The sequence below is a fragment of the Rutilus rutilus genome, assembly GCF_951802725.1.
Source record: "Rutilus rutilus genome assembly, chromosome: 24".
NCBI lineage: Eukaryota > Metazoa > Chordata > Actinopteri > Cypriniformes > Leuciscidae > Rutilus > Rutilus rutilus.
Genome location: NC_140228.1, coordinates 12,174,627 through 12,197,082, shown reverse-complemented (window position 1 = coordinate 12,197,082; position 22,456 = coordinate 12,174,627). Strand labels below are relative to the sequence as shown.

The following is a 22,456-nucleotide window of genomic DNA, read 5'->3' as shown; positions in this document are numbered from 1 at the left end:
TTTGTATTTTTCTTTGTAGGTTGTGGGTTATTCTCTGAATTGCACCCTGAAACTGATTCAAACCGTATTTAACTTTTTGATTGACAGTTCTTCCATCCTTCCCAGAACCTAGTTTTTCATCTAATAATCACCATCATGTTCACGTCACCCTGTAAAAGACCTCAAGAGAGTCCTGTTCTCTTGTGAAGGCTGGGTGTTTACAGCAGTAATGGAAGTTGAGGTCTCTTTGAGTTGACAGCCATCCCCTGTCACCAGACCTGGGGGTGCCGCAATCTCCACCCTTTGGGGTCCGTGGACCCACACCCTCCCTGAACAACACAGCTCTCCACAGGTCAGCTGCTCTCTCTAAAGAGGCCCACTCGGCCATGAAATAATGTCTTTTGGCTCTATTGTTCTGCATGTCTGTTGGTTTTGCAGGCCCATTCACTCAATTTCCCCTGAATAGAGGGGGGCAAGACCCCACTGACATGCCTTCTGCTGTTGACGGCCATTACAAGCCTATAACACATGTGCTCTTAAATGTTTCTTTCAAATTTAGAGAACACTTTACTATTGTATTTTTCAAATGGTCAGTGTGCAGGTTGAGAGATGTCAAAAGCCCATTGGGGATAAATTGGATGGCTGGTTTGGGCTTTTGTAAAGTGCACTGTGTTCTTGATGGCTACTGTGCAGTGTGTTCTTGATGGCTACTGTAGCCATTTTGGCTCAACGCAAAACAAACACCTGTTGTACACCCTGACAGTGATGTGTAAATTTAGAAAGCACTTTAATCTTTAGGGTGAAATCCAAGCCTTGACCTTGATTGAGGTGATTATTGATCTTCAAGTTGTAAAATTAGCCTACTCTGTTGGTCAGCTTATAAAATGCTGACTATTTGTGATGGCTTTATGTAGGCCAAGAAGATTTAGAACAATGGGAACACATTAAGGAATTTAATAAAGACTGATATTTATGTAGTGAATAGTCAATTTTGTCTATTTATACGTTGGTCTAAAAAATGTATTATAAATGTGTAGGCTATTCATGTTTTTTTAATTTTTTTATTAATGCACATCGAGGAAAATTGCCTTTTAATATCCTTATCCAGTAGCGCGAACAAATGAAAAGTCATGCTCAAATTCATTGGCTAACTATCGGCTACTACTCAGTAGTGACGGATCTACAGAAGAAATCATATTTATCTAAGCCTATTCATTGCCTACTTGTTAGAGTGAATGGAAATTGTCAGTCTTACTTAGGTCTAATGAGCTTATCTTAAAAGACAGACTAGGCTACCGCATAATAATGGCAACAACAAAAAACATCTTTCTACAGAGAAGACTTCGCCAATCGCCAGCTGCTTCGCAGAAACAAACAATATGTTCCTATTTAAGAGCAAATGACTCTTATGAACTGGTTCTTTTTAGTGAACCAAAAATATAGCATAGTCAAATTGAATCGCGAACAAATAACTCTTTTGAGTCGGTTCTTTTAATGAATCGCTCATAAAGCTTACGAGTTCGCGCCTTTCACGAATCCTTCACCAAATGAACTCACTCACTGAATCCGTCAGGTTACTGTATCTGACTGACTCATTGACTGAACTGCTATTATTATTTTCAGTGATGTCCGTCGTAAAATGAAGCATTTTTTGTGTACTTAAAGGGTTAGTTAAACCGAAAATGAAACTCCGTCATCATTTTCTCACCCTCATGATGTTCAAAACCTGTTGACTTTCTTTAACCTGAAGAACACAAAGTAAATTATTTTGAAGAATGTTGCTTACCAAACCATTTTGGTTATAGCCTACCAATGACACACAAACAAAAATATTTCTAAAAATATATTATTCTCCATGGAGCAAAAGAGATGCCTACATGTTTGGAACCACATGTGGGTAAGCTAAATGATAAGAGAAATGTAATTTTTGAGTGAGGTTTGTCAAACTTACATTAATATCAATATCAACCACCTCGAATTACTATTATTGGTCACTCTTTTTCCTAATATGATTTCTACTTTACTGTAATATTGAGCTTTCATAGCCCATGAGGGAATACCACTATCATGCACACTGCCATAAATGCATGTGTGTGTGTGTGTGTGTGTGTTTTGAGGTGTCCCAGTGCAGCATGTGGTACAGAGCCATCCCTTGAAGCCCCTCCCTTGGGACTGTGTGCACATTGCCTGCCATTGTGTGCAGTAGACAGCAGATGGTAGGCTATCGCAGCAGTGACAGACCTAGTCATCTGGCAGGCACCCACATTTCAGGCGGGAAACTCAAGCGTGTTGCTCTGCTGCCAAAGGTGCCTATTAATATAGGTCAGTCTTTCCACTGTTTATGACTGGCTGACTGCTGAGAGTGTGGACACTGAGCCGGCCAGGCACATAGCTATACTGTAGAGACTTGCTATAAATAAGCTCATAGGTGATTTTTGAGTTTCGAGAGCAAAAGGGGCCCTTGCCATTAAACTCAACAGAGGCCTATACTGTAGGCTACTGCGCTTCATGTAGTAAGTAGCCTATGAATGATTCTGCTGTGCACACAGTTTAGCATGCAGGCCATTTATGCCACAAACTTTATTTCTCACAATTCCTAGTTTATATTTTCCTAGTTATTTTGAGTTAACATCTCACAATTCTGACTTTCTTTCTCAGAATTGAGTTTATAACACTCAATTCTGACTTTCTTTCTTGCAATTTTGAATTAACATTTTGCAATACTTTTTTGTTTATATCACACAATTTTGATTCCCTCCCCCACAATTGCATGTTTACACTGTAAAACAATTATTTATTTATTTATTTATTTATTTTGTCAAATCAACTTAGATTATTTGTGGTTCAGATAACATAATATTTTGAGTTTCTGTTGATTAAACCAATCTCTTTCACTGTATTAACTCTTTTTTTTATTTCAATGAGCTTAATTTTAAGGCAACCAGGTTAGGCTATACTTACTTTAAGTTAAACCAACAATATTATTTTACAGTGTATATCTCGCTCTCTTTTTTAAATTCTAAGTTAGAAAGTTTAGAGACCCCCCAAAAAATGTTTTATTTAACTTTAATCCCAACGGTTTGGTTTGTACATATTTGACCCAAACACGGGTTGACAACCACCATTTTTTAGAGTAGGATGCAACACCAAAACTGGTTCAAGACAGATTTTTCCTGTTTGAAATGGCTGTCCTGGTGAAGAGGCACCTGGTCAATGGGATGGTGTTATGGGTGGGGCAGATCTAAGTCTTTCTCCAGACGCAGCTGTTCCTCAGGTGAGCTGCAGGTGACAGATGCTGCGAGATCACTGAAGCAGTTCACAGTATTCGTGCCTTATTTACTCTTTAAATAAGCATTTTCTGAAGTGCAGTTGCACATCAATATGACATCAACAGTCACTGCATGCATCAGTGGATTAGGATTAATTAAATTCTGTAAGAGCCCTGCAAAAGGGTCCAGGAGAAAGCTGAAGTCATTGTGACCAGTAAGCCAAGCTCAGCAGATGGCCAAAGCATCTTATTAAGATAAAACCTGAGAGAAGTCATTTACTGGGGCTGATTCAAAGGAAACAGTATAGCAAAAGTTAATCTTATAATATATAGTGTGCATGATGAGCACTTCATTTCAAACTGAAGTACAGGGATTTGATTTAGCAGCCAGACTGGTCTAGGGAACACTGTAAAAAATTTGTAACACTCCCAAATCAAAAATTTCAATTGACCGATAACATCTAAATTTTTCAATTGGCCCAAGTGAAATTCTGTAAATTCTAAAATTAAATGTACAGATTTTCACTTGGGCCAATTGAAAAATAGATGTTATCGGTCAATTGAAATTTTTGATTTGGGAGTGTTACAATTTTTTTACAGTGAAAGATAATTGTTGTTACATTAAATATTATGTTAGTGGTTGATAAGTTTGACATGTTTATTGGTCACTAGCCCCCCCAAAAAGTTGTTTTCTTTAATTCACAGCAATCAAGAATTTATAATATATAAAAATATACGGTAACAACTTTAGTTTAGGGTCCAATTAACTGTTGCTTATTAGCATGCATATTATAGGATATTGGCTGTTTATTAGTAGGCTATACTTAAAGCACATATTAATGCAATTCTGCATGACCATATTCTACATCCCTTAATCCTACCTAATACCTAAACTTAACAACCTTACTACTATTAATAAGCAGTAATAGGAGTTTGAGGCAAAAGTCATATAATAGTTAATAGTAAAAATTGTACCCTAATCTAAAGTGTGACCAAATATGCATAACACACATACATATAAAAATCCACAAATGCATAGAAATATGTTTGTTAGGATTAATGTATTCATTTAAAAACAAACAAAAAAACAAATATTTCAGTGCAAAAAAAATGATAACACACTGCAGTTAATTAGATCAAATCCTTCAAATATTTATAAATAAAATATAAGGAAAATATTGAGCAAGGTGAGCATTTATTAATACAGCATGGTAAAAAAAAAAAAAGGAAAAAGTTGTTTAATAGTGTGTTACAACTGCCCTCAACCAATGTTGCAGGTTGTTTGTTCAATAAAATGATGCTGTTACTTTTGGCACATGTACTGTACATGTTCCTTACACCAAAACATCACTGGTCTGTGAGTTACAAAGCAGAATAATTGCCCCCAGTATAGTATCACAGGGTTGTTAATGAGTCAACGTGGCTATTAAGAATGCACATACACAAAACAGCTACAGTACTACTTCTCCTAAGCCTTCTGTAAAGGAGTCATTCAGTCAGCCTCAGAAGCCCCATTGGTGGCCTCCTGGCAGTGGCTTTTCCTACAGTGCTTGGACAAGATTCTCTAGAGCATGTTGGGAGAGCTGTGTGCCCGGGCCTCACGTCTGAGCGCCAGGAAAGCGCCCTCCTCCCTATCTTTCCCCCAGGGGACTATAGCCTGCCTCTGCTGGGGAACACAAAGAGGAAACAACAAGCACAAAGGACCTGTTTATTCTCGATGACCCAGATTCCAGAGCTTTGACGAGGGGAGATAAGTGACAGGCTGTTCAGTATTGGTCCTAAACCATCACCAATCAAAAGACCACAGCGAGGTTTAATCCGCCACACCTTGACCGCTCAGAACAAGACCACATGGTCCCTCGAACGCAGAGAGTCATCACATAGGAATTCATGCTTGTGAAAAGTGTGTAATTGCACTGGCAGCGTTGTTTATTGCTTGAGAAATGGCGTGAAAAGACTTTCCATTGAATTCAGAACAGTATGCAAACATGTTTCCTGCTCATTTTATGCAGTATCAGTTAAAAGTTTGGAATAATTAAGATTTTTTGTTTGTTTTTGAAATAAGTCTCACCATGGCTGCATTTATTTGATGAAAAATACAGGAAAAGTAATATTGTGAAATATTATTACAATATAACTGTTTTTATTTGAATATATTGGAAAGTGTAATTTATTCCTGTGATGTAAAGCTGAATTTTCAGCATCATTACTTTTGTTGCTTAATAATTTCTAAGTAATGGCTGCTTGGCTGGTGAAATTTCAGCGCTGTCATCACTGAGTAACTTACATTTTAAAATACATTAAAATTAGTGCTGGGCAACGATTAATCGCATCCAAAATAAAAGTTTGTGTTTACATAATATATGTGTGTGTACTGTGTATAATTATTTTGTATGTAAATACACACACATGCATGTATTTTTTTTATTTATATATAAAATATTTATATTTCTATATAATATAAATTATGTAAATATATATATATATATATATATATATATATATATATATATATATATATATATATATATATATACAATACATTTATGCAAGTATATCTTAAATATATACATGAATGTGTGTATATTTACAAAATTATAATACACAGTACACACACATATTGCGATGTGATTAATCGCGATTAATCGTTGCCCAGAAAACAGGTCTTTTCAATTGTAATAAATATTTCACATTATTTCTGATAACTGAATTTTTGATCAAATAAATGCAGCCTTTGAGCAAAAGAGACTTCCTTCAAAAACATACAAAAATCTTGATTATTACAAACTTTTGACCAGTGTATATAAAATGCATGAAAGCCACCGGGAAGGGTTCATTGTGCAAGAATCGATCTGGCCTGTGTGCTATCTGTGTGCATTGTTAGCTAATGAGCTATGAGCCACCTGTTTGGGGAGTGTGATGCTGGGAGGGGGAGCAGCTGCCCGTGTGTGTCGGTGGGGGTCGACGGGCGTCAACTTCTGTAATTTGCAGACTCATTATGTATGGTGGCATTATACGCACCCCGTGCCCTCCCCAAGGATCACGACAGTCCCAGCTTGGTTTGAACTGTGCCGTCGTACGCCATTATAGTGAGCTCATGCCTTTAGAAACATAAACAAAAGCTTTAAATCGCAAAGAGACCAGATTTGCTGCATTCTCGTACTGTGCTAAAATTCACCAATTTATGTATCAAATATGATGTAGTAGGAATATAGTGTATGAAATTATGCACGTTCATAAAATAAAGCTTTTGTCACTGTCTGAGCTTAGTTATTACATTGATATGTTTGTCATGACGGGGAAGTAGCCCCTGATGGCTGTCCTGCACGCGCCCGGTCCACCTCGATTCATGCTTTGAGAGTACCTCAATGACGTCACCCTCTCTGAGTCGTCTGGCCCATAGACATATATTTAATATGTCCATGGTCTGGCCCTGGTCCGGCCATATTGAGGCGTGTAGCAGTGTGTTACCACCATCTAGTGGACAGATTATGAATTATATACTCCCGTTTAAGAATGAAATATGGATTAACTCCCCAGTTAAAACAGGAATGCACAGAAATGCAAATAATTTAAAATGAAATGAAATTGTTATTTATGCATTGGATTGTCGACATTGTTAAAACAAATTTGTTTTCCAGTGTGTTTAACATATCAACAAATGCAATAATACTCAAATTAAGTCAGACATTAGACAACTCAAATATGCATAAATAAGCACAAATAGGCAAAACACATGCTAAATCGCGTTGAGAAAACGGAAAACGGTTGTGAAAACCTCAAACTGTTCATTGCTTTGCATGTAAATGTGCTGTTGCATCCGGAGGCCTGTTTGTGAGATCCACTGACAGAGATCCCTCTGTTTCTGTCCTAAATAAACGCTGCCCACTAATCCACTGCTGCTGATATTTAGGGCTTACTTGACATCAACCCAGATCTTCTGCAACAATATCTTTTGATAATATACTGTGGATGATGCTGCATGCATTTTTGAGTTCCGAAATGTATATGATGAATATGTAAATTTTTGCAAGATTCTGTGGACATAAAAAAATGATTTAGATTCTGCAAATATTTCCAAGCACTCATGCAAACACATTACTTATTTATTTTGGGTTTTGAAGGTATGTCAGAGTATAGAGTAACATGAAGTACAGGTATACTGCAATAACTAACTAACTAACCAACCAACTAGTGTATCAATACACACCCTGCATCCTCAGCACAGCAGTGCTACTTGATTTTGGCATTAAGTGTGCCCTATATTTCTGTCCATTGGCGTTATTGTTTGACTAATGATGCTTTACAAGCCTGACAGCAGTCAACAGATGGGTGCTTCCCCTCCCAAAGCCCCCCAGCTGATCTGAGATGGTGTTGGTGGTCAAACACCATCCATCAACTCAAGAACAGGGTATTATTTTGCTTAGAAAGAGCCACCAATTCTGTAGACGCATCAATATTTTGAACATATGGCGTCTTGTTTTTCATTTGGTGGATGGGTGAGGGTATTTATAGTCATTTAATTCGCATTATATGCAACTAATATTTGCCTCATAATCAGTCAAGAACTACAACAAATCCAGACATAAATGTTGTTTAGTTACAGTTTAGCTTGGTCAAATGTCTACATTTTATGTGAGGTCATTGCAGTACATTTATTAATTTCTTAGATTTTTAACCAACGCAATTAATTAAAAATGCATTTCGATGCATTACATGAATGTACCTCCAGGTAGCTGCATTGATTTTAAAATGTTTAATGAATAAAAAATAATATTTTTCGCATATTAAATGGCAAATAACCATGTCAGTATGGCTAGCATGCGAGAAGTAGGCTACAGATCGTTTAAGTTCATAGAAGTAATCAGCGAACCAGATTATGCTAACACTTCCAGTACTATCAATATGGTTTGAAAATTAAACTCCATTTATTCCTTAATGGAACAACAAATATAGTTATGTACGCAGTGCAGAAATGAACAAATGCAAGAAATAAGAGATTAGAAGCATATTTGGATATTAACATGTTGCTGACACAACTGCTAACAGTGAACTCAAAAAGCTTAGTGTACATATATAAACACACACAACATATTTATAAAGAAAATGTATTTTTATGAAGTAGTTTTGCACTTTTTTTTATTATAATCGAGCATGTCCATCCTATTTCTTGAAATAATACATTTTAAAATACAAATTATTTACACATAGTAGTAATTAGCATTAGATGTTTGTATTATCTATAATTTAATTTATAAAAATATTGTATCCAGGCAGAATGATTCTCATTATTATATTACAGCACATATTGTATTATGCAAACCATAATAACATGCTTTTAATATTTGAACTTTTTTGGTAAAATATTTGCAAGATTCAACGAAGAACATTTGACATATCAGAGAAGATTTAAATTTATTGTGAAATCACAAAACAGGTGGCAATATTAAATCACACCATACAACATGAAAAAGTCAAATTATCTTCAGTCCAGCACTGCATCCATGACATTTATAAAGACGGTAAATCTGAACATCAAAATACAACCATATTGTACAGATTCAAACTCCAGCACCAAGGCACTCAAAGTTATGATTTTATCTGACATGACAGGTTGACATCATGTGTACAATATATATATAGGATTTTACAGTAGAAAGTCCACACTGCTGTAGATTTTAGCGCTTTCCTTGCTTCATGTTAGGTTTCCGTCCTTTGCCTTTGGGACCCTTTCCCTTTCCACCAGCCATTCCTTTTCCTTTTCCTTTACCTTTACCAGACATGTTACCCTTTCGTCCCTTCTTTCCAAAGCTTTTCTTGCTCTTTTGAGCCGATTCCCTGTCCTCTTCCCTCATTTGCTTATTCACAGCTTTCGTGACATCAAGCCGTGGCTTCTTACTGTCCATTACTTTTAGTAAATCCAGCTGTTTTTGTTTCTCACTACCAAAGTCACCAATAAGAGGCTGGAATTTTCTCTTTTTCCCAGGGTTTTTGGACGTTTTCTCCTTGGGCAGTTTCTCCTGGAATTTACCAACAGAGGCGGTGGAAATCTTGGCAACATTGACAGCGTGTGCCAGCTCTGATTTGGACTGCTGAGGGGTGGGAGCGAGCCCCATTCCTGGCACCTTGATCTTCTGAGCTCTGGCGACGTTCTTGAGTCTGTTGTACTCATTCCTGGCCACTCTCTCTTTCTTGGCTTTATTCCTTTTTGCAAACTGGTCCTCGTTGGGATCTGCAGTCACTGGGACCTCTATCAGCCATTCCTTGGTGTCATCATTGGCACGTTTGTAACCCCATCGCCTCTTCCATTCCTTGTGAACTTCATCCCACATAATGTTGGTCTTCTTTTTCTTCTGAATGCCCTTCAGCTTGGCAAACTGTTCCCATTTTGTAGGAGGCTTTGGTTTCGGTGCAGGCTTTTCCCTGGGTAATGGTGTGGTTGGATCTGGCAGCTTGGCGACGATTACTTCTTCAACCTTTTCTGTTGGAAGTTTCCATATCTCGTTGATGAGAAGTTGTGTGTTATCTCTCGCTAAAGAGCGTAGAAAGTCTTCCCCTTTGTTGTCTTTAAATTCTCGAGTATCTATCCGGTTCTTGTCAAACGCAAGCAAATTACCCGGGTCAAATTCGAGATCTAACTCTTTATTTACTGTAATACTTCTTAGTTTTTCAGCCTCGTCTCTTTCTGCTTTAGCGAGCACGTCTTCTATGCTGCACGAAGCCATTTTGGTTCTAATGACACAACGTGGTTTTCTCACATGTGCTGCTGCAAGCGGAAGGACTTTATTTCAAAATAAAGGACTTGGAAACTCACTTTTTAAAAAACTCAGATATATTTGTACAAATATATATAAAATGAATGTAATCGTGTTTTGCACACAAAGGTTTAGGAAAAAATAATAAATGTAATATAGCAGTGTCTATTTATTATTGTTACAAAATAAAGTACTCTTCGGAAGTCAGGAGGATTACCGACAAACTAGCAAGACGTCCCACCGGCTCTGTGGCGCAATGGATAGCGCATTGGACTTCTAGATTGAAGAATGGGGTCATTCAAAGGTTGTGGGTTCGAGTCCCACCAGAGTCGAATTTTGCGTTCAGAATGAATAAAATGTCCAAAGGTCAGAAGTTACCTTGAGTGTTCGGAGATATGATTCAACCAAACAATGATTCAATGATTCACTCCGAGAATGTGTGAATCGTATAGCTTAACCGAACATCTTTGTTCTATTGCCTATTAAATCTATTTATATTTATCACTGCTATGTTATGTTCAGATTATTTCGAGTCTTTTACAGAAGTAGTAAATAGACGAATATGGTTACTGTTTAGAATAAAGATATAACAACAACAAACATTTACTGTAAAATGTCATTTTCCAATAATTTTAAAGGGAAACGAATGTAAAAATGCTTCAAGTTATTTAGTTCATGTTTTTAGTATTTTTTATTGTTAAACTGATTGTGTTTTGTATTTGTGTGGTTCTTAGTCAAATAAACAATATGTTTTATCTGGCTACTGTATGAAAAAAAATAAACCTTGGTAAATAACAAATTATATTAAAATTATATTAGAACTGTGTTTTTCAAGTCTCCAACCTTCTTAATATTTCGTTGTATATAATTATATATATAAAAAAAAAAATTAATCAGGTTTGTCATAGATAGGGTTGAAAAACGGCTCTGGGTTTGTCCCATAGAGACTGTAAAAAAATAGGTTTGTCCATAGACCCACTGTGGGTTTGTCTAACCGGGTCACTGAACTAGTTCATATCAGATTGGACGGCTGCTGACAACGTCATATCCGCTGCTCGAGTTTCCCCGGGAAGACACTTTGGCGCGGAATCTGTTGTTTTGGCTCGGCGCTTCTGAAGAAGAGTGAAATTTTACCTCACATCAGGCACTAATTTATGTTAATGGCTCCTGTCTCAAATCCCGATAAAGACATGGACGATGGGGATTGTGGTGAGCGTGTTTACAGTGCTTAGTGTTATTAGCTTACACAATATTACTGCAATTCATTTAGACCGGTAGCTTATGCCTGTACTAGCAGCGGCAGCCCTGATATAATATTAAATACAAATGAACTTATTTTCCTATTCAATCCCTAAAATATGCGTTTATGCTAATATACTTATGTGTAATGTGCTTTTATTTGACGCTTCATCATTTGAATGCAAATTTAACATTAATGTCAATGTTTACTCTGTCAAATTATTCTTTGCAACCCGACACATAACAGTTAACGTTAATTGCTTATTCATACGATGATGAATTTGCAACTATTTCCTTTGTGTAGTAGACTATAGCCTGCAGAATATCTTTTTACATTTGCAATAACATATTTTTAAAAAAGGATTGCATAATAAAATTGTGTTTCTTGGACCACTTAAGTCTTTATTATAATAATAACAACAGTAGAATCAGTGGTTTCTTGTATTCAGCTATTTGGATTTTTCACTAGTCCCACAGAAATATAAAAATCGAAATATAAGATATTTTTATATGTACCAAATTGTTATTTAGTTATATAGTTTTCTTTAATTACACAAATATTATTACTTTTTCATATTACATCTCTTTAAAATAAAACAATAATTAATATGTATAATAATGCTGCATTGTTTTTTATTTTCAATAATAACCTAAAATCAGTGTATGATTTAACTAAGTGACCGCGTTTTATAAAAAACAACACTGTGATTTGTTTATAATCTGATGCTTGTCATTTCAGTTTGCTATATAGTATGATTTATGCTTGTTGCAGTTTGATTTTACTGAAGCACATTTCCTTTTCCTGTAGATGCATCCGACACATGTGGCATTGCTGCCTCACGTTCCAGGCGGGAGAAAAAAGAGAAAGTGGGGCGCAAGTCGGCTTTAGAGCAAATAAAACGAGCCAAGAAGGGAGAGAAGTTTAAATACGAGGTACGTTGCATGTCACCTGTTGGTACACGTCACCTGTGCTGTTCCAGTGTTTTGACATTGTCTTGTGATCAGGTGGAGGAGTTCACCAGCGTGTATGAGGAGGTGGATGAAGAGCAGTACTCGAAAATGGTGCGGGAGAGACAGGATGATGATTGGATCATTGATGACGGTCAGTGAAATTTTCATACTTCTCTGCTAAACTCAATCTTTAAAAGCACACCAGCTGAATGTATGTTGTGTTTGTCAGATGGGACAGGCTATGTGGAGGATGGCCGAGAAATCTTTGATGACGAATTGAACGATGATGCACTGGAGAAGGGCCCTAAAAGTGAGTGTTGAAAAATCAGTGCCTTTCATTTTCCTTTTTTGTCGATTAGCAATACTAAGCATTCTTCTTTGAGTTGTCTTTACCAGTTTATTATCGCTCTCTCTTAAACAGGTAAACAGGGTGGAAAGGGAGGCGATTCGAAAAAGAATGCGAAAAAAGTGTCTGTCAGTAAACCCAACAGCATTAAAAGCATGTTCATGAATAGCAATGTGAAGAAACCTACTGAGGTAAGACTCAATTGTTCACTGTATGTTTTTTTCAGTGTAATTTACCTTTATGTCTTTAATCTAAACATTAATTAAACGAACTTGCACTTAAATATTTAAGAAGTAGTTCAACCAAGAAGGAAAGTTCTGCCATTATTTGGCATTTGTAATGGAGGTCAAAGAGGTAAAAAATAAAGTCTGTAGTTTGAACAGAATTGTTTTTTTCCACGATTTGCATCGTAGAAACATGTGGATCTGTCTCAAGATGATCTGCTGGGAGATATTCTGCAGGACCTGCACTCTGAGGTGAATGTTTATGACCTTTTGTATGAATATATAATGGTCTACTTTTAATTCAGACATCCTGTAGGCGCCTTTCAGTCTACAATGTTCATACTACATGTCAGTCATTGCAGCTTTATGACCTCATGATCATTTGAATGTTTCACAGAAGCCAGTTTTGCTCACTCCACCGCCAGTCATTACTCTGAAGAAGAAGAAGAAAACACTGGGATCCCCTATGAATCCATTTTCAGTCAAACCACAGGTGCCAAAGGTAGTTATCCCTTGTTCAAAAGGATAAAACATGGATTTTTTTTTCTTCGTGAGACTGAAGATGCATACATTGGGTTTCTGTCACTTTTATTCAGAATGGATGCATTAAAGTGATCAAAAGTGACAGTAAAGACATTTATAATGTTACAAAATATGTAAGGTCTGTTATTTGAACTTTCTATTCATCAAAGAATCCTAAATGTATCATAGTTTCCACAGAAATATTAATCAGCACAGCTTTTTTCAACATGGATGTTGAAAAATATTTCTTAAACACCAAACCAGCATATTAGAATGATTTCTGAAGGATCATGTGACACTGAAGACTGTAGAAGGCTTATATATATAATATTAAAATAGAAAACATTTATTTTAAATTGTAATATCACAGTTTTTACTGTATTTTTGACAATCAAAATAAATGCAGCTTTGGTGAGCACAAGAGACTTCTTTAAAAAATATCTTACTGACCTCAAACTTTTAAATGGTAGTGTAAATAGGAAGTTACATACTGTAAGTTACATAAAATAGTCACTATACAAACCTTTTGTCCATCTCTCTCAGAATTCACCTGAAGTCACACTGTCAAAGCCTAGATCTGTGGGGATGCGGATTCCTCCAGCTGAACCTTCACCTAGGTCTTCTGCTCATATTAAACCTAGTAAACCTGCTACCACACAGATAAAGGAGCCCAAGACAGAGGAGCCTGAAGGTATGTCTTACCTCAATATTTGGGTGAAATGTCTTGAAAATATGTTGCTTTTAATTGTTGTTTAAACTTGTAATTAGAAGATGCAATTGAGTTTGATGAGATGGACTTTGATGAGCCCATGGAAGCAGAGATCCTGGAGGAGGAGCCAGTGAAAATGAAGGCTGAGCCTGAGACCACCCCCACTGTTAAAGTGGAGCCCAAGACTGAGCCACAGGATGAGATGTTAATGTATGTTTGCAACACACAGGCTATGCATTAATGTGGTATACTCTACTAAGGATGCTATAACTTTCCTGTTTGCTCTCCTCAGATCTGAACTGGTTGGTGGCATGGGCTGGGAGAAGATGGAGGAGGGGGAACCAATGGAGACTCCTGTGGATGTGCAGGTGGACTCAAGCCAACTCCCGCTGGTGGAGGGACCCGATGGAGATATGGTTTTCCGCTTTTACTGGTTGGATGCTTTTGAAGACCTGTACAACCAACCTGGTGAGCATCTGCTCCTCCATGATTTTGCATAATGTGTATACAAATCCTAATTTCCAATGGTTTTAGGTCTTTTCTGTGACTCATAATTCATGATTATGTAATCAAATAAAATGCTTGATCTTCAAATGATAAATTTTAATGTTTTTTTTTTTCCCATTCCTACATAATTGTAATGATTTGATTTCCCTAAAAGGAGGTTCTGTACTTTTTTTTTGTTTTCCTGTCAAGGTGTGGTGTACCTGTTTGGAAAGGTCTGGATTGAGTCAGCTAAAGCACATGTCAGCTGTTGTGTTGCTGTAAGGAACATCGAGAGGACGATGTATCTCCTTCCTCGAGAACATGTAAGACTGCCCTTATTTAGTCGACATGCAGATACAAAAATATGCATCTTTAATTAATTTTTTTTGTGTTACTGTGATTTAGAAAGTGAATCTGGCAACAGGCGAGCAGACGAACAGTGCGGTAGGAATGATGGATGTGTACCAAGAGTTCAACAGTCTCTCTGAGAAGTTCAAAATCATGAAGTTTAAGTCCAAGGTAATTGCTGCTATCCATCATTTCTGCTTTCTGTGCCTTGGAAACTACAAATAAACAATTATAAAACGTGCTTCCCCTGTTCCAACAGCCGGTGACCAAGAATTATGCTTTTGAGATCCCAGATATCCCTTCACAGAGCGAGTACCTTGAAGTCAAATACTCTGTGAGTAGACGTCTCTCACTTGTACACCCAAAACAGTCATGGCTATTTTATAGAAACTTCCTGGAATGAGTCTGAAGTGTTTTTTTGTAATGTGCACATTCTGTTTCTGTAGGCTGAGCTTCCTTCATTGCCATCGGAGCTGAAGGGCTCAACATTTTCCCATGTGTTTGGCACCAACACCACCAGTTTGGAACACTTCCTCCTTAATAGGAAGATCCGAGGACCATGCTGGCTTGATGTGAAGACCCCTCGTAAGATTTAATCTCTCTTGTAAAACATACAAACAAACCATTTCTCTGGATTTCCTACACAAATGAGCGTTCGGTGACACTTGATAATCATCCAAATATTGTAATAATTTACTGTGTCCGCTCTCGCCATCACCTCTAGAGCTGAGCAATCAGCCTATTAGCTGGTCTAAGGTGGAGGCTGTTGCACAGAAGAGTGACCTGATCTCAGTAGTTAAAGACCTGCCACCACCTCCTCTGGTCGTCATGTCCATAAGCCTCAAGACTGTGCAGAACCCAAAGACCCACCAGAATGAGGTAAAGTCTGGATCTGATCACTCTGACACTCTCTGCATGTATCTGATGCAGACAATGAGATTCAAAATAACTGAATATTAAATCATACTTGTTAGATTGTAGTTGAGCCGCACTAGTAAATCTTTTAAGCAGTTTATTAAGACTTTTTCTTCTTGTGTCTTACCTTGAGCAGATTATTTCCCTCGCTGCCCTCATTCATCATCAATTTCCTCTGGACAAAGCTCCACCACGGCCCCCTTTCCAGACCAATTTCTGTGGTAAGTTCCTCCACTCTGCATCTTTATAGCTTGAGTGTGAGAGTAATGTCCAAAACTCTCCAATGAACATCCAAATTTGTTTTAACCCATATAACGCATTCCGATCATTTTTGAGCCTGAAGAGATTTCTGAATTCATACATCTAAGTTAGATTGCTCTCAAAAATGCATATGTAAAATACAAGGCCTCTTTCCCATATCTCTCAGATAGAAAATATAGGTTTCATAAATTTGGACTGTTTTTGATATAAAAGGACTGTCATAAGGTAAAAGTTCAAAGTACTTTCAGTTTTTTTTTATGCATTATAAGGCTTAAATTAATCTTTTTTTCTATTTTGATAGTAATTTTTTTAATATCACAGCTTGTTTGAGCTTATATAACGTATAACCTTATATTTTCTGTTGCAGTGGTGAGCAAGCCCAACGACTGTATCTTCCCATATGATTTTAAAGATGCGGTCAGGAAAAAGGTAATTGTTCTTATCTCCCAGATGAAGTTTTGGATTTATGCATAAGATGATAATGTGTTCAATAAAACCCTCTTGCTTTTGCATTTTGATTTTACTCAGAACGGGATAGTGGAGATTGCCGGTACAGAGCGTGCACTTTTGGGTTTCTTCTTGGCCAAGATGCACAAGATTGATCCGGATGTCTTAGTGGTGAGTTTAAATGTGTTCAGTAAGCTCGTACATTGCTGATGCATTTTATTTATATAATTTTTTTCTAATTTGACTACATCTTCCTTCTGATGCTGTAGGGCCATGACATTTTTGGTTTTGACCTTGAAGTGCTCCTGCAGAGGATCAGTGTGTGCAAAGTGCCTCACTGGTCAAAGATTGGCCGTCTAAGAAGAGCTAACATGCCCAAACTGGGGGTCAGAAGTCTTCTTTGACATGAAGTCATATCAGATTATGATTTTTGTCAAGCAAGCAATGTTTTAATCCATTTGTGCGTCTTTTTTTAATCTCAGGGTCGCAGTGGCTTTGCTGAGAAGAGTGCCACTTGTGGACGCCTGGTCTGTGATGTTGAGATCTCTGCCAAAGAGCTGATCAGGTGTAAGAGTTATCACCTGACTGAGCTGGTTGCCCAGATCTTAAAGACAGAGAGGGTTGTGGTGCCACCAGAGAACATCAGGAACTTCTACAGGTTAGCTGGCACCTGAAGGGTCGCATTTGAGTCCTCCCTTCTTCAATCATGAGAATATTTCCTGTTATTGCAGCAGTGTTTAAATCTTTCTATTAATTTATTTTTCTCCGTTTTCAATAGTGATTCCCCGCACTTACTCTACCTTTTGGAGCTCACCTGGATGGATGCAAAGCTGATTCTGCAAATCATGTGCGAGCTGAACGTGCTGCCTCTGGCAATGCAGATCACTAACATTGCCGGTAACGTCATGGTAAGATGCCTTTATAAATAATTCTACTTTTTACTAGACCTATTGTAACCACATTCTAGAATAGTGTTTCTTATTTAATATACTGTATAATAATGTATAAGACACATAAATGTCTACGTTCTGGTTTATATGCCAAATATTTTATTTATATTCTGACATGTGAATCAATCACTTTGAGCTGCATCCTGCTTGCCTTATCAGACTAGTGGTTTAGATTTTCACTAGCTCCATCATGTTTTGTATATTGTTTATATTTATTGTCTTATTAGGCCAATTCAGTGCGATATCAAATAAAACACAAATAAACACGCTTTTCTAATGCTTGCTCTTTAATCAGTTCTCTTGTTCTCCCGCAGTCTCGTACTTTGATGGGTGGACGCTCTGAAAGGAACGAGTACCTACTGCTCCATGCTTTCCATGAGAGGAACTTCATTGTTCCAGACAAGCAGTTCTTCAAGAAGCCGCAACAAAATCTGGTATTAGATTTTATTTTATTTTTTCTTTATTGAAGTTTTCAAACCATTTTAGTCTTAATTGATTCTGTTCCAATACTTTTTTGTCTTTTAATTCTGTTCTTAGGCTGAGGATGAGGATGTTGACCCAGGGAAAGGCAAATCCAACAAAACGAGGAAGAAGGCAGCTTATGCTGGAGGTCTGGTGCTGGACCCAAAAGTTGGTGAGTCATTGTGTCTTAGGGTTGTCAAAAGTACCGACTTCGGTACCAAGTCGGTACTGAAATAAAAAAAATGTGATGTTGTGCGGAATCATAAACACCTGTGATTGGCCGTTGTGTTCACAAGCTCATCGGATATGTCTGTGATTGGCTACAATGATCAACACACGGGAGCGTTTGAAAACACATAAGTGTTTGAAAGTGTTTTGAAAGCAGGAGTGTTTGAAAGCACAAGCAGGCATCTATCAGCGCCAGCGGACCGATCCGCTGATAGACACCTGCTTTCAAACTTTCCCATGTGTATCTGTGTAAGCGCTCACTGAAGAGCGTCATTGATGTATTAAATATACATGTTTTTGAAGTGCTGATCATTGTAGCCAATCACAGACATAATTGATTAGTGCGTGAACACAATGGCCAATCACAGGTGTTTACGATTCCACTCACCAGAGCTCAAAGCGTCACATTTTTTAAATTTCAGTACCGACTTGGTACCGAAGTCGGTACTTTTGACAACACTATTGTGTCTTTGTGCATCTCGTGGTTTGTGTTTATTTTGTGCCTCCCAAATCATCTGTTCTATCTTCTGCCACCAGGTTTCTATGATAAGTTCATTCTGCTGTTGGACTTCAACAGCTTGTATCCCTCCATCATTCAGGAGTTCAACATCTGCTTTACTACCGTTGAGAGAGGAGCGACCAATGCACGCAAGAAAACTGAGGTGCGTCGAGGGGCCGGCCGGCCATGCCTGCATGGGTAGCTTTGTATATTTTAAGCATGCCCTAAACTTCCATGATTACAGGAGGATGACAATGAAATTCCCGAGCTGCCAGATCAGAGTCTGGAGATGGGCATTCTTCCCAAAGAAATTCGAAAACTGGTGGAGCGGCGACGACAGGTCAAACAGCTAATGAAGCAAGCGGACCTCAACCCTGACCTGTACTTGCAGGTAAATACAATCCCAGGAAAGACTTAAATACCTTTCTGCATTGATAATAGACTGTTTTGGCAATTTGAACACCTTGCATGTTAAGAGTCTTATCCTAGCTCTCTGTCAATATCACTTTTTGTTTTGTTTTAAAACACTGAAGTAAAGACTTTCAATGCATTCAATCCTTGATGAATCTCCTCTCATAGTATGATATCAGGCAGAAGGCCCTTAAGCTGACAGCTAACAGCATGTACGGATGCCTTGGCTTTTCCTTCAGTCGCTTTTACGCCAAGCCTTTGGCTGCACTGGTCACTCATAAAGGAAGAGAGGTATGTAACAATACACTTTACTATATTTAGTGGGTATACTGTTTAGATCTACTGTACTCCTGTTGCATGAAAGGTTTTTGTTTAACATGTTTTTGCAGCATTGAGCATTGTGATCAATCGCAGATGTTGCACATGCTTGCAGTGGCCAATGAGTGAATCAGACGCGTTTGTTCAACGGCCACGATATCAAGGGAAATACTTAATTATGATTTTTCCTCAATGTGCTGACACTGATTGAAACAGGATGTTGGGTGGAACGTAACAAAGAACTTCACTTCAGAACTTCAGTACTTCCACTTATTTCAGTTATTTAGTTGCCAAGGCAACATTTCTAATATTTATATTTGGTTTTGTTTCAGCTTTATTTCAATTTACAAAAAATATATATTTTTTGTTTTAGCAATAACAATAGCTTAACAATAGTTTTCTGACAAATGATTTAGTTTCTTAATGAGTTTCATAAAATATGCAATATTTAACATGGGTTTAGATGAAGTATACCACAAAGTATTACATTACCATTCATAAACCATTGGCACCATGCTCAGTTCCTGCCACTAGAGTGCAGTCTAAACTCAGCCATCCCCGTGTCTACGCGCAAGCTGCTCCTCTGGCCTCTGGCTCTGAAATCACTCTTTCCTCATGAGCCTCTGTTCTCTTTTGTGCTTTAACCAATTTGACTTGATCTCTTGTTCCTTTTATGCCACCTCCTTGGCATGATTGCCGGCTACCTGCTCTTGAGTTTAATGAGACCAGACTTTTGAAAGCCCACTGGGATGTAGCAATACAAACGGCGACACATTCACGTTCATGCCCCTCTCCCTTCTTCCACATTGCCGCTGGGCATTGTGGGGCATTGTTTAAAATCTGGGGGGGAACCAGTAATTACAATCTCTTTGCATTAGCCCCAGAATTCAACACGCAGCTTTTTACTGCCTCGGTGTGCCTCGTTTGTTACAAGAGCTACAAGAAACCCAATAAGTTCAATGAGAGGAAAAAGGAAAGCTTGTGACAATGATTTCTGCATTTGAGGATTCAATTTTGCAGTGCTGAAACCACTTCACTGGAGTCCACCAATATTAATATGCGATTCTTCGTGTCGGCAAGCCCAGCTTGACTCAACAACCCTAATTACTTTGATTAGTCTTATTGTGATACATATTCTCAACTGTCAACCAGCGAGGTGCCGAACTGTGTGCTAAGATGCTTTGATAGAGATCAATGGGAAATGGAAGGGGGAGGACGATAGCAACAAATACTCACACTTGCGCTACGTTGACCCCGACATTAGTGCCGTAATTTGAATGCTCATGTATTCAGTTGCCATTTATATTTTGATTAAATGGCTTCTTTATCTGTTGAGAACCATGTTAGCGATAGGCTTTGGTGTTGTGGATGTCATTTTTTCCATGGCGCTAAAGATGCTTGATTTGGCCCCCATTTGGATGCCCTCCTGAGCTTCTCGTCTTTCCTGATTGGCCTACGGTAAGGGGATCTGGACAAGCCCCCGGTGATTCTCGGCTTGTTGAAATATGCAGGTTCTCAGAGCCGTGATGGAGATGACGGCTGTTTGGCACCAGCGTCCGAAGGATTTAGTGCACTATATTCCGATTCAAACTTTTAAGAGGGCAAGAAGTCAAATAGCCGATTTTTCTTTTGTGTCTTCCATTGGTGCCAGACACGCAGAACGCAGATCGTAACCGTTATCTAATTTGACAATTGGGTTTTACGATCGTCAAACACTAAATTGTGTCAGATGGCGCGCCAGCCTCAACTTTTGATGGATGGTCTGCTGTCTGCACCATCATTGTTTTGGGATAAGAATTACAGGCGCTCTGCTTTTAATAGAGCTAACTAATGCTTTCTGAGAAGCTAGCTTAGTGCTAACCTGCCTCAGGGGTGTAAATTCAGCCAGCAGGTGTTGTCAAGTGGGTTGAAGTCTAGAGGTGCCGCAAGAGAGACAGTTTTGAGCTTTATTTGCTGGTTGCCTTGAGTGAAGGAATAGGGTCGGTTTCTTAAGGCAGTGGTATCAACCCTTTTGTTTTTTTTCGCTTGCGAGGGACTCTCTTCCTAAAATATAAATACAGTAGTTGTCTATGTATTTCAATTTATTTCAAACTCAATTTATGCTGTGTGAGAAAAGTGTATAGTATGTTTTATCTTTTTATGCAAACCCCTAAACCATTGCACCACACTTGAGTTTGAATTATATAGTTACATTATATAATTATATCGTTTTTTTTTTTTTTTAGTTTTTTTTGCTGCTTGTAGGGGTTTGGGAAGGGGACGCGGCGTTCTTTTTAGTGGTGTGTTTTTATCTGTAGAATCTATAGAAGCAAAACAAGATCAGCGAAGTGGTTAATATGATGTAAAACTTGACTCTCTTTTATCAAAACTGGCTTATGACAATTTTTTGGCTCATTTTGCTCTATGGCGGTTTAGGGAAATCCCCCTGTTGGACAGTTAGCAAGAGCCATGTGCATTTAGCCTTACTAGCACTTGTAAAGTGACGTTCTGTGGCCCTTGACCTTTCCAGGGAAACATTTGTTCTGGTGCGAACCCTGTACTCCCCTGGTATGAAATGTATGCTATGGAATAGACGTTTAGGGTTTCATGCTGAGGGGTCCGTCCTGATTGATGTGCCTACATTTTATTTTCAGCTCTTTGTGCGGCAGCCAGTGTGAAAAGCGGAGCTTCAGCTGTGGAGCTGGGGAGGGGGTTTGGGTCTGGGGTTAATCGAGTGATGTTTACAACTTCTGTCGCTACGGACTGCTGATGGTTCTGGAACGTTAGTTAGCCTGACCTCTCACCCCACCTTGCCGCCAGGCCCTGGACTCCTCTTTACCTAGTTTAGACGAGTTCACGAGTAAAACAAAACGTATTATGCTGTCACGGATGTCATGCGCTTGTGCCATGAATTCTTCAGATCTTAAGCGGCTGTTGGTGAGATGAGCTGGACTGTTGTGGTGACGGGGAGGTTGAGTTAGGTGTCATCTGAGTAAACATTGTTTCCTTGCTGCTCTCTCAGACGACATATCCAGTTGTCCAAATTACAAAGGTCATTTTTAACCTTCCCAGAATAAGATGCAAGTGCCCTCCTCCCCCCTGTAGTCATTGTTGTATGCACCGTTTGACCTTGTGGTCTTTGGTTGGGGATTTGCTCCT

At 38.3% G+C, this 22,456-nt stretch overlaps 2 protein-coding genes across 2 annotated transcripts in view; one reads left to right on the top strand and one right to left on the bottom strand.

Annotated features, from left to right (window-relative positions):
* Positions 1-8,645: 8,645 nt before the first annotated feature.
* Positions 8,646-9,999, bottom strand: rrs1 (ribosome biogenesis regulator 1 homolog). Its single transcript, XM_084398945.1, has one exon. The coding sequence runs from the start codon at positions 9,970-9,972 to the stop codon at positions 8,926-8,928; it is 1,047 nt and encodes a 348-aa protein (XP_084255071.1). The 5' UTR covers positions 9,973-9,999; the 3' UTR covers positions 8,646-8,925.
* Positions 10,000-10,937: 938 nt separating this feature from the next.
* Positions 10,938-22,456, top strand: part of pola1 (polymerase (DNA directed), alpha 1) — a 55,629-nt gene continuing 44,110 nt past the window's right edge. The window contains exons 1-26 of the mRNA XM_084398926.1: positions 10,938-11,211; positions 12,050-12,174; positions 12,247-12,343; positions 12,422-12,502; positions 12,614-12,729; positions 12,952-13,014; positions 13,160-13,264; positions 13,828-13,975; positions 14,053-14,203; positions 14,286-14,461; positions 14,690-14,802; positions 14,885-14,998; positions 15,087-15,161; positions 15,274-15,412; positions 15,552-15,706; positions 15,879-15,963; positions 16,371-16,432; positions 16,532-16,621; positions 16,720-16,836; positions 16,933-17,108; positions 17,229-17,358; positions 17,715-17,834; positions 17,938-18,034; positions 18,628-18,752; positions 18,834-18,980; positions 19,169-19,291. Coding sequence (XP_084255052.1) covers positions 11,157-11,211; positions 12,050-12,174; positions 12,247-12,343; positions 12,422-12,502; positions 12,614-12,729; positions 12,952-13,014; positions 13,160-13,264; positions 13,828-13,975; positions 14,053-14,203; positions 14,286-14,461; positions 14,690-14,802; positions 14,885-14,998; positions 15,087-15,161; positions 15,274-15,412; positions 15,552-15,706; positions 15,879-15,963; positions 16,371-16,432; positions 16,532-16,621; positions 16,720-16,836; positions 16,933-17,108; positions 17,229-17,358; positions 17,715-17,834; positions 17,938-18,034; positions 18,628-18,752; positions 18,834-18,980; positions 19,169-19,291 — 2,985 coding nt within the window. The 5' untranslated portion in view covers positions 10,938-11,156. The remainder of the gene's footprint in view (positions 11,212-12,049; positions 12,175-12,246; positions 12,344-12,421; positions 12,503-12,613; positions 12,730-12,951; positions 13,015-13,159; positions 13,265-13,827; positions 13,976-14,052; positions 14,204-14,285; positions 14,462-14,689; positions 14,803-14,884; positions 14,999-15,086; positions 15,162-15,273; positions 15,413-15,551; positions 15,707-15,878; positions 15,964-16,370; positions 16,433-16,531; positions 16,622-16,719; positions 16,837-16,932; positions 17,109-17,228; positions 17,359-17,714; positions 17,835-17,937; positions 18,035-18,627; positions 18,753-18,833; positions 18,981-19,168; positions 19,292-22,456) is intronic.

Excerpts from the sequence above, each read along its gene's own strand:
- rrs1 (XM_084398945.1), bottom strand. The coding sequence starts at position 9,972 with ATGGCTTCGTGCAGCATAGAAGACGTGCTCGCTAAAGCAGAAAGAGAC.